The 12,251-nt window shown below is 44.9% G+C and overlaps 1 protein-coding gene across 3 annotated transcripts in view; it reads left to right on the top strand.

Moving 5' to 3' along the window:
• Positions 1–606: 606 nt before the first annotated feature.
• LOC121544660 (metastasis-associated protein MTA1) overlaps positions 607–12,251 on the top strand; it is an 80,946-nt gene continuing 69,301 nt past the window's right edge. For 2 of the 3 annotated variants that reach the window (XM_041854695.2, XM_045209107.1), the window contains exon 1: positions 607–919. Coding sequence is in view for 2 of the 3 variants with exons in the window: in XM_045209107.1 (XP_045065042.1) it covers positions 892–919 (28 nt within the window). In the remaining variant the exon portion in view is untranslated. The remainder of the gene's footprint in view (positions 920–12,251) is intronic. The other variant, XM_041854694.2, reaches the window with a different exon arrangement.

Below are 12,251 nucleotides of genomic sequence, written 5' to 3'. Positions count from 1 at the left end.
CAAACCAGAAAGACTACTGTGTGGGTAGTGGGTACCTAACTATTTTATCAAACAGTTCTAAACAGCACATCTCCTAATTACGTTTTACCCAATTTTGTTCAGAATTAGCTGCTGTGTGATGTCAATGTTGGCCTACCAGTTTAGGACGTGTTGCCTAATCATGGTTTTCTATTCTACTTTGTTTTACTCTTATCCTTTAGAAAACATATGAGAGATGAAGAGAATGAAACTCTACGTTGTCTGATAGTAATTAAAAACACATATTGAAAATAGAGGTTGTTACATTTAGTTAATATAGCCTAGTAAGACTACAACATTTTCCATCTCCGCTTCTGTCTTCCATTTGAACATGATGGGACAATGAAGCCAAGGGAGATTAACATAAATTAGAAAAGGAACTGACCACAAAAATGTATTGTAGTCTAGTCATATGAAAGTTTAATTCAATCAAACAGCTGAACAGTTGAATACATTTTCCATCTAGTAGTGAGTCTGAGGTAAGTAACTGGCAAGGTCACACCAGCAACAGCATTGTTGTGTTGTGTGAGAGGGCAGTGACGCTGAATAGTGCCCCCCTCCCCTTCCCAATTCCGCTGCCTTAGCGGCAGCCCACTCCTCGCTCCTGCACGGACCTCCAGGGGAAACCGCTTTGTTACTAACCGTATCCACATTTTACGCGGGTTACCCAAGTCCGACTCAATTAAAATACAGTACCCCCAGAGAAGTAGGTTTTGGAGAAAAAACGTGTACTGTCTCTTTAAGATCTCTTGGCTAGGCTGCTTCGTATTGATCAATCCACCATTTTCCAACACACAGCCGCGGCAGTGGTAACACAGCGACAGCAACGGCGAGAGCTAACCCTACCTGGAGACGCCAGGACCCGGGGCAGTCATGGCAGCGAACATGTACCGGGTTGGAGGTAAGGGGGAACACATTTTGGGACAATTGTGTATCCTCTATGTTGCGCTCGCCCGGTTCGTCGCAGGTTTTGCAGCATGTTTTTACCCTTCCTCTTTTATATCCTAAAGCTAAAGTGCCTTGTGCTTCAATCAGTGATGAAGACGATGGTGACTGTGAGGAGGAGGATGGTGATGAAGAGGAGTCTCGTAGAGCTAGGGATCGACCCCGGGTTTTTGTCGTTGTTGTTTCCATACCGTATCGCTATTGTTGTTACACAAACCAATATGATCGTCTTTGGTAGGCCTAACAACATTTGTTTTCATTAAAATAGTTAAACCACGATTCGCTTTTAAAAGTAAAGTTTGGCTTGCCAGTCAGCTACCAAACGTTAGCTAGCTAGGTTGCTAATAGGCTATTTGGCTCTGTGGAGAGAGTGAGTGTGAGTCAGAATTAAAGGAATTAGCTAGAATACTAATTTAATAGGGTCTCTATGGTGCGAGTGTTCTGAGGCAGGGCAGTATGGCTATTGCTGGTCACTGAAGTTAGCTAATTTAATACGGTAGGTAGATAGCTACCTTTTCAGAATTATAATAAATGACGATAGTTGTCTATTTTCTAATCCAAGTAGTTGTATTATATTAGACTGAATTTAAATATTATACCCAAAGCAATAGTTTAGTGACTAGTCTACTCAGGTTCAGGTTGAGTTAATGTAATAGTGAAGACATCAAAACTATGAAATAACACATATGGAATCATGTAGTTACCAAAAAAAGTGTTAAACAAATCAAAATATATTTTATATTTGAGATTCTTCAAATAGTCACCCTTTGCCTTGATGACAGCTTTGCACACTCTTGGCATTCTCTCAACCAGCTTCATCTGGAATGCTTTTCCAACAGTCTTGAAGGAATTCCCACATGCTGAGCACTTGTTGGCTGCTTTTCCTTCACTCTACCGTCCGACTCATCCCAAACCATCTCAATTTGGTTGAGGTCGGGGGATTGTGGAGGACAGGTCATCTGATACAGCACTCCATCACTCTCCTTCTTGGTAAAATAGCCCTTACACAGCCTAGAGGTGTGTTTGGTCATTGACCTGTTGAAAAACAAAAGATAGTCCCACTAAGCCCAAACCAGATGGGATGGCGTATTGCTGCAGAATGCTTTGGGAACCATGCTGGTTAAGTGTGCCTTGAATTCTAAATAAATCACAGACAGTGTCACCAGCAATGCACCCCTACACCATAACACCACCTCCTCCATGCTTTACGGTGTGAAATACACATGCAGAGATCATCCGTTCACCCACACCGCATCTCACAAAGACACGGTGGTTGGAACCAAAAATCTCAAATTTGGACTCGAGACCAAAGGACACATTTCCACTGGTCTATTGTCCATTGCTCGTCTTTCTTGGCCCAAGCAAGTCTCTTCTTCTTATTGGTGTCCTTTAGTAGTGGTTTCTTTGCAGCAATTTGACCACGAGGGCCTGATTCACACAGTCTCCTCTGAACAGATAATAATAATAATAATATGCCACTTAGCAGATGCTTTTATCCAAAGCGACTTACAGTCATGCATACATTTTTGTGTATGGGTGGTCCCGGTGATCGAACCCACTACCCTGGCGTTACAAGCGCCGTGCTCTACCAGCTGAGCTACAGAGGATCACGTTGGGATGTGTCTGTTACTTGAACTCTGGGAAGCATGTATTTCTACACCTGCATTACTAGCTGTTTGGGGTTTTAGGCTGGGTTTCTGTACAGCACTTCGAGATATTAGCTGATGTAAGAAGGGCTATATAAAATACAATTGATTGAAAATTGATGTATTTGGGAAGCAATTTATGAGGCTGGTAACTCTAATTAACTTATCCTCTGCAGCAGAGGTAACTCTGGGTCTTCCATTCCTGTGGCGGTCCTCATGAGAGCCAGTTTCATCATAGCACTTGATGGTTTTGAAGAAACTTTCAAAATTCTTGAAATGTTCCATATTGACTGACCTTCATGTCTTAAAGTAATGATGGACTGTTGTTTCTCTTTGCTTATTTGAGCTGTTCTTGCCATAATATGGATTTGGTATTTTACCAAATAGGGCTATCTTCTGTATACCCCCCTCTACCTTGTCACAACACAACTGATTGGCTCAAATGCATTAAGAAGGAAATACATTCCACAAATTAACTTTTATGAAGGCACACTTGTTAATTGAAATGCATTCCAGGTGACTACCTCATGAAGCTGGTTGAGAGAATGCCAAGAGTGTGCAAAGCTGTCATCAAGGCAAAGGGTGGCTATTTGAAGTATCTCAAATATAAAAAATATTTTGATTTGTTTAACACTTTTTTGGTTACTACATGATTCCATATGTGTTATTTCATAGTTTTGATGTCTTCACTATTATTCTACAATGAAGAAAATAGGAAAAATAAAGAAAAACCCTTGAATGAGTAGGTGTTTTAAAACTTTTGACCGGTAGTGTATATATCTATATCAACATGTAAAGTGTTGGTTTCATGAACGGAAATAAAAGATCCCAGAAATGTTCCATAAGCACAAAAAGCTTATTTCTCTCAAATTTCATGCACAATTTTGTTTACATCCCTGTTAGTGAGCATTTCTCCTTTGCCAAGATAATCCATCCACCTGACAGGTGTGGCATATCAAGAAGCTGATTAAACAGAATAGTCAGTACACAGGTGCATCTTGTGCTGGGTACAATAAAAAGCCACTCTACAATGTGCAGTTTTGTCACACAACACAATGCCACAGATGTCTCATGTTTTGAGGGATTGTGCAATTGGCAATGCTGACTGCAGGAATGTCCACCAGAGCTGTTCCCAGAGAATTGAATGTTAATTTCTTTACCATAAGCCACCTCCAACTTTGTTTTAGAGAATTTGGCAGTACGCCCAACCGGCATCACAACCGCAGTCCACGTGTATGGCGTCGTGTGGGCGAGCGTCAACGTTATGAACAGAGTGCACCATGGTGACGGTGGGGTTATGGTATGGACAGGCATAAGCTTCGGACAACGAACACAATTGCATTTTATCGATGGCAATTTGAATGCACAAAAATGCCGTAATGAGATCCCATTGTGAGGCCCATTTTTTTCAAGGTATCTGTGACCAACAGATGCATATCTGTATTCCCAGTCATGTGAAATCCATAGATTAAGGCCTAATGAATTTATTTCAATTGACTGATAAAAAATATAAACGCAACAATTTCAAGGATTTTACTGAGTTACAATTCATAAAAGGAAATCAGTCAATTGAAATAAATTCATTAGGGCCTAATCTATGGATTTCACATGACTGGGCAGGGGCGCAGTCATAGGCCCACCCACTTGGGATCCAGGCCCACCCAGCCAATCAGAATGAGTTTTCCCCCACAAAAGGGCTTTATTACAGACAGAAATACTCCTCAGTTTCATCAGCTGTCTGGGTGGCTGGTCTCAGACGATCCCGCAGGTGAAGAAGCTGGATGTGGAGGTCCTGGGCTGGCGTGTTTATACGTAGTCTGTGGTTGTGAGGCCGGTTGGACGTGGTTCCAAATTCTCTAAAACGACATGGTAGAGAAATGAACATTTAAATTCTCAGGCAACAGCTCTGGTGGACATTCCTGCAGTCACCATGCTAATTGCACACTCCCTCAATTTGAGACATCTGTGGCATTGTGTTGTGACACCACTGCACATTTTAGAGTGGCTTTTTATTGTCCCCAACACAAGGTGCACCTGCGTAATGATCATGCTGTTTAATCATCTTCTTGATATGCCACACCTGTCAGGTGGATTAATTATCTTGGCAAAGGAGAAATGCTCACTAACAGGAATGTAAACAAATTTGTGAAATAAGCTTTTTGTGCATTTGGAACATTTCTGGGATCTTTTGTTTCAGCTCATGAAACATGAGACCAACACTTTACATGTTGCGTTTATATTTTTGTTCTGTGTTTGTGTTTTACTTTTCAAACGATTATTAACTATGGCCAATAACCATCATCCAAAATTCCATGACGGTCACAGCCCTAACCTCAACAACACAGTGTCAGTGTCAGCAGCACCAGGGTACTGCTTGCCGTGCGGTAGCAGAGAGAACAGTCTATGACTTGGGTGACTGGAGTCTATGACAATTGTTTGGGCCTTCCTCTGACACCGCCTAGTATATAGGTCCTGGATGGCAGGAAGCTTGGCCCCAGTGATATACTGGGCCGTACGCACTACCCTCTGTAGCGCCTTACGGTCAGATGCCGAGCAGCCGCCACACCAGGCGGCGATGCAACCGGCCAGGATGCTCTCGATGGTGCAGCTGTATAACTTTTTGAGGATCTTGGGATCCATGCCAAATCCTTTGTCTCCTGAGGGGGAAATGGTGTTGTCGTGCCCTCTTCACGACTGTCTTTGTGTGTTTGCACCATGATAGTTTTTTGGTGATGTGGACATCAAGGAACTTGAAACTCTATCCGCTCCACTACAGCTCCGTCGATGTTAAGGGGGGCCTGTTCGGCCCTCCTTTTCCTGTAGTCCACGATCAGCTCCTTTGTCTTGCTCACGTTGAGGGAGAGGTTGTTGTCCTGGCACCACACTGCCAGGTCTCTGACCTCCTCCTTATAGGCTGTCTCATCGTTGTCGGTGATCAGGCCTACCACTGTTGTGTCGTCAGCGAACTTAATGATGGTTTTGGAGTCGTGCTTGGCCACGTAGTTGTGGGTGAACAGGGAGTACAGGAGGAGACTAAGCACACACCCGGAGTGCCAAGTCTAGGTCCAAAAGGCTCCTTAACAGCTTCTACCCCCAAGCCATAAGACTGCTGAACAATTTAATCGGGTGGCCACCCGGACTATTTGCATTGACGCCTTTGTTTTTACACTGCTGCTGCTCACTGTTTATTATCTATGCATAGTCACTTTACCCCTACCTACAAGTACAAATTACCTCGACTAACCTGTACCCCCCGCACATTGACTTGGTACCGGTACCCCCTGTATAGCCTCGTATTGTTATTTTATTGTGCTACTTTTTATTTAATTTGTAACTTCATTTTATTTAGTAAATATTTTCTTAACTCTATTCCTTGAACTGCATTGTTGGTTAAGGGCTTGTAAGTAAACATTTCACGGTAAGGTCTACACCTGTTGTATTCGGCGCATGTGACAAATAAGATTTGATTTGAATGTGACGGATGGGGTCAATGGGACCAGTCATGGAGGAGACAATACTATGTAACAGCCTAGTCTACCCTCTCTTATTATTCATACATGTCAACTGGCTGTCAGCTGTTTATGAACACGTTGTTTTTCAGACAAGTGAGACAACTCATTGTTAAGAAATATATTTTATGAACGCTAGCTATGGTTTGGTTCAGGCACTGTGTAGAAATGGTGTGGATTGTGTGTGTGTCATTGTGTCTGTCTGCATGTGATCATGCTGCTGTAAAGAGGAGACCCATGAATTGTTGTGGAAACAGCTGAATTAAAGCCACTCCTCTTCTGTGTTAAACATAGTCACTCAGTGTACACTGAGACCAGCTACATTATTTTCCCGTTTCCAGCAGATCATTTTAATTGATAGCTGAAAATGCAACTTTTTGACAGCAGATTCAGTACTGCTTTACACTCATTTTAGAAATGATGGACCTGTTTGATGGAACTGTTTGACAGTTTATTTCAAGAAGCTCTGATGAATGGCCAATCAATCAGAAACAAGATAATACAAGTAGGCCTAGATTTTAAAGAGAGAAATGGTTTTGAATTTCCATGTCAATCAATGACATTTATTTTATAAAGCCCTTTTCACATCAGCAGTTGTCACAAAGTGCCTTATAGATACCCAGCCTAAAACCCAAAAGAGCAAGCAATGCAGAAGCACACTGGCTAGGAAAAACTCCCTAGAAGGCAGGAAACTAGGAAGAAACCTAAAGAGGAACCAGGCACCAAGGGGTGGACGGTCCTCTTCTGACCCCCTACATTCCCTGTAGGTCCCCTGTTTGGACCTACTACCCTAGTCGTTGCCTTAGCTCTTCGGTACAATGGCGGACCACTGATGGCAGTACACTGATGTTCAGAAATGGCTTTGGTCACAATTAGGGTTCCGATTATGAGTTTGTCTCATAAGAGAGTCACACTTGTCAGTAGAAGAAGCACGCTTTGAAGCTCTGTGCAAGGATCCAGGATAAAACGGATGCCTCTCTGGCTGCCTTGTCCCCTTCTCCAGTCTAGGGCCTTGGCTTACATTTACATTTACGTCATTTAGCAGACGCTCTTATCCAGAGCGACTTACAAATTGGTGCATTCACCCTATAGCCAGTGGGATAAGCACTTAACTTTTTTTTATTATTTTTTTTTTTTTTTGGGTGGGGGGGCGTAGAAGGATTACTTTATCCTATCCCAGGTATTCCTTAAAGAGGTGGGGTTTCAAATGTCTCCGGAAGGTGGTGAGTGACTCCGCTGTCCTGGCGTCGTGAGGGAGCTTGTTCCACCATTGGGGTGCCAGAGCAGCGAACAGTTTTGACTGGGCTGAGCGGGAACTATGCTTCCGCAGAGGAAGGGAGCCAGCAGGCCAGAGGTGGATGAACGCAATGCCCTCGTTTGGGTGTAGGGACTGATCAGAGCCTGAAGGTGCGGAGGTGCCGTTCCCCTCACTGCTCCATAGGCAAGCACCATGGTCTTGTAACGGATGCGAGCTTCAACTGGAAGCCAGTGGAATGTGCGGAGGAGGGGGGTGACGTGAGAGAACTTGGGAAGGTTGAACACCAGACGGGCTGCGGCATTCTGGATGAGTTGTAGGGGTTTAATGGCACAGGCAGGGAGCCCAGCCAACAGCGAGTTGCAGTAATCCAGACGGGAGATGACAAGTGCCTGGATTAGGACCTGTGCCGCTTCCTGTGTAAGGCAGGGTCGTACTCTCCGAATGTTGTAGAGCATGAACCTGCAGGATCGTGGTCACCGCCTTGATGTTAGCGGAGAACGACAGGGTGTTGTCCAGGGTCACGCCAAGGCTCTTCGCACTCTGGGAGGAGGACACAACGGAGTTGTCAACCGTGATGGCGAGATCATGGAACGGGCAGTCCGTCTTGCCAGGGTTCAGCTTGAGGTGGTGATCCGTCATCCATACTGATATGTCTGCCAGACATGCAGAGATGCGATTCGCCACCTGGTTATCAGAAGGGGGAAAGGAGAAGATTAGTTGTGTATCGTCAGCGTAGCAATGATAGGAGAGGCCATGTGAGGATATGACAGCTTGGCTGGCATCAAAACAAAGCCTGGTTCCTCTCAAAGATGGCCAACACTTAGCAAGACAATTCTGGAGACAATGCTAGATCATCACGGAGAGGCACTGAGGACTTCCCTTGTGGCTGAAGGATGAACACAGTAGGCTAGCCAGGCCCTAATGTCTTTGTTTCCCCATTAGATCACTCTGCTGGAGAGAGAGAGCCTCTTCTGGCAGTGATGGCCCCAAAAGCCATTGTACCCTTTCTTTTTCCGATAGATCATTTGTTTCCACTAGTATATCACTCTTCTGGAGAGAGAGAAAGAGAGAGCGAGAGCCTCCTCTGGCATTTACCCTGAACATTTTATCCTCCAAAACCCAAGGAAATGGTCTGGATGGTCGTTATTGGATGTTAGAATCACACATCATTATTGTGAACTACAGGTAACTGCCAAAGTAAAGGAAACACCAACATAAAGTGTCTTAGTAGGGCGTTGGGCCACCATGTGCCAGAACAGCTTCAATGCACATGGCATAGATTCTGCCAGTGTCTGGAACTCTATTGGAGGGATGCGACACCCATCTTCCACGAGAAATTCCATTTTTATTTATTTATATTTATTTATTCAATGGTGGTGGAAAACGCTATCTCAGGCGCCGTTCCAGAATCTCTCATAAGTGTTCAATTGGGTTGAGATCTGGTGACTGAGACGGCCATGGCATATGGTTTACATTGTTTTCATGCTCATCAAACCATTCAGTGACCACTCATGCCCTGTGGATGGGGACATTGTCATCCTATGGGGGCATAGCCATGGTAGCCAAAATAATGGTCTGCCCAGCGTTTTGATAGATGATCCTAAGCATGATTGGATGTTTTTGAAGCACCTCATTTACTCAAGTGTTTCCATTATTTTGGAAGTTACCTGTACCATCATAATATCCAAAACAGATGAGTTGTCTCTGGCATTGAGTGTCCCTGAACATTACCTTTAACAAAACCCATTGTACTCTTCCTCCTTACATCAGAGGAGAGAAAGCCAGAGAGTGGCTTGATCAGCAGCATCTACCTGGCATCTTCAGCTCATTGTCTCGGCTCACGCTAAATGAGCATGAAATTGCTATCATGGCCACTTTCGCTGTAGGCGTGTAGTCTCAGGCCCTGGGGTCAAAGGCCAGGAGAGGATCCAGTTAAGCTAGTTGCTGTGTATATCAATGATGTCGCTCTTGCTTGCTGCTGGTGACGCTCGGATCCAACTCTATGCGGACGACACCTTTTTGTATACATCTGGCCCTTCATTGGACACTGTGTTAACAAACCTCCAAACGAGCTTCAACGCCATACAACACTCCTTCCGTAGCCTCCAACTGCTCTTAAACACTAGTAAAACTAAATGCATGCTCTTCAACCGAACGCTGTTTGCACCCACCCACCCGACTAGAATCACTACTCTCGGCGGGTCTGACCTAGAGTATGTGGACAACTACAAATACCTAGGTGTCTGGTTAGACTGTAAACTCTCCTTCCAGACTCACATTAAGCATCTCCAATCCAAAGTTAGATCTAGAATCGGCTTCCTATTTCGCAACAAAGCCTCTTTCACTCATGCTGCCAAACATGAATCACTGAATCACTGGACCTTTAACTCCGTATTCATCGCTACCAGCTAGCTGCAACAAAATGGACGCTGTGGTCTGGCTAATCATCCTGAGCTAAGCCCATCTCCCGGCTATCTACCTCTCTGTCAACCGGACGGGACCACCTAGTGTTGACACGGAGCCCCGCCGATCCTACACGACTGGTCTGCCGACGAAATCGTCTGATGTGGTTACGACGTCGACCACGAAGATTCCATCTGCTAGCCCCGGCCCGCTAGCACACGCTAGCCGTGGCCTCTTACTCGCTAGTGCTTTAGCAGCCTTCGAACTATCCTATTGCTGTTCACCGGACCTTATGATAACTCAGCTATACAGCTGATGTCTGCTGGACTGTTCCTTTTACGGTACTACATCCTGTTTATGTTTAGCCTCAGCCCAAACATGGTTAGCTTATTGTTGTTTCGGTTATTTCTAATTGTACTATTTCACTGTAGATCCCCCAGCCCAGCTAAACCTGCCTTAGATAGCTCCTTTGTCCCACCCCCCATACACGCGGAGACCGACTCAATTGATGCCTCCAGTGATGCTATCTCTTTCATTGTTACCCAATGCTTAGGTTTACCTCCACTTTACTCATATCCTTCCATATCCTTGTCTGTACATAATGCCCTGAATCTTTCTACAACACCCGAAATCTGCCCCCCTTTATTCTATGTACCCAACGCACTAGAAGATCAGTTCTTAAAGCCTTTAGCCATATCCTTATTCTAGTCCTCCTCTGTTCCTCTGGTGATGTAGAGGCTAACCCAGGCCCTGCAGCCCTCAGTATCACTCCTACTCCCCAGGCGCTATCATTTGCTGACTTCTGTAATCGCAAAAGTCTTGGTTTCTTGCACGTAAATATCAGAAGTCTACTTCCTAAGTTTGAGTTATTCACTGCGTTAGCACACTCCGCCAACCCTGATGTTCTAGCAGTGTCTGAATCCTGGCTCAGGAAGGCCACCAAAAAATTCTGAAATTTCCATCCCCAACTATAACATTTTCCGTCTAGATAGAACTGCCAAAGGGGGTGGAGTTGCAATCTACTGTAGAGATAGCCTGCAGAGCTCTATCATACTATCCAGGTCTGTGCCCAAACAGTTTGAGCTTCTACTTCTAAAAATCCACCTTTCCAGAAATAAGTCTCTCACTGTTGCCGCTTGCTACAGACCCCCTCAGCCCCCAGCTGTGCCCTGGACACCATATGTGAATTGATTGCCCCCCATTTATCCTCAGAGTTCGTACTGCTTGGTGACCTAAATTGGGATATGCTTAATACCCGGCCATCCTACAATCCAAACTAGATGCCCTCAACCTCACGCAAATTATCAACGAACCTACCAGGTACAACCCTAAATCCGTAAACATGGGTACCCTCATAGATATCATCCTGACTAACATACCCTCTAAATACACCTCAGCTGTCTTCAACCAGGATCTCAGCAATCACTGCCTTATTGCCTGCGTCCGTAACGGGTCCGTGGTCAAACGACCACCCCTCATCACTGTCAAACGCTCCCTAAAACACTTTAGCGAGCAGGCCTTCCCTAATTGACCTGGCCCAGGTATCCTGGATGGATATAGATCTCATTCCGTCAGTAGAGGATGCCTGGTTGTTCCTTAAAAGTAATTTCCTCTCAATCTTAAATAAACATGCCCCGTTCAAAAATACAGAACTAAGAACCGATATAGCCCCTGGTTCTCCTCAGACTTGACTGCCCTTGACCAGCACAAAAACATCCTGTGGCGTACTGCATTAGCATCAAATAGCCCCCGCGATATGCAACTTTTCAGGGAAGTTAGGAACCAATATACACAAGCAGTCAGGAAAGCAAAGGCTAACTTTTTCAAACAGAAATTTGCATCCTGTAGCACTAACTCCAAAAAGTTTTGGGACACTGTAAAGTCCATGGAGAATAAGAGCACTTCCTCCCAGTTGCCCACTGCACTGAGGCTAGGAAACACTATCACCACCGATAAATCTACAATAATCGAGAATTTCAACAAGCATTTTGCTACAGCTGGCCATGCTTTCCATCTGGCTACCACTACCCCGGCCACCAACTCTGCACCCTCCGCTGCAACTTGCCCATGCCCCCCCCGCTTCTCCTTCACACAAATTCAGACAGCTGATGTTTTGAAAGCGCTGCAAAATCTGGACCCCTACAAATCAGCTGGGCTAGACAATCTGGACCCTTTCTTTCTAAAACTAGCTGCCGAAATTGTCACAACCCCTATTACTAGTCTGTTCAACCTCTCTTTCATAACGTCTGAGATCCCCAGAGATTGGAAAGCTGCCGCGGTCATCCCCCTCTTCAAAGGGGGTGACACTCTAGATCCAAACTGCTACAGACCTATATCCATCCTGCCCTGCCTTTCAAAGTATTTGAAAGCCAAGTTAACAAACAGATCACCGACCATTTCGAATACCACCGTACCTTCTCCGCTATGCAATCCGGTTTCCGAGCTGGTCATGGGTGCACTTCAGCCACGCTC

Source organism: Coregonus clupeaformis, chromosome 29, assembly GCF_020615455.1.
Source record: "Coregonus clupeaformis isolate EN_2021a chromosome 29, ASM2061545v1, whole genome shotgun sequence".
Classification (NCBI taxonomy): domain Eukaryota; kingdom Metazoa; phylum Chordata; class Actinopteri; order Salmoniformes; family Salmonidae; genus Coregonus; species Coregonus clupeaformis.
The sequence above is the reverse complement of the archived record's forward strand: the minus strand, read 5'-3'. Positions and strand labels throughout refer to the sequence as shown.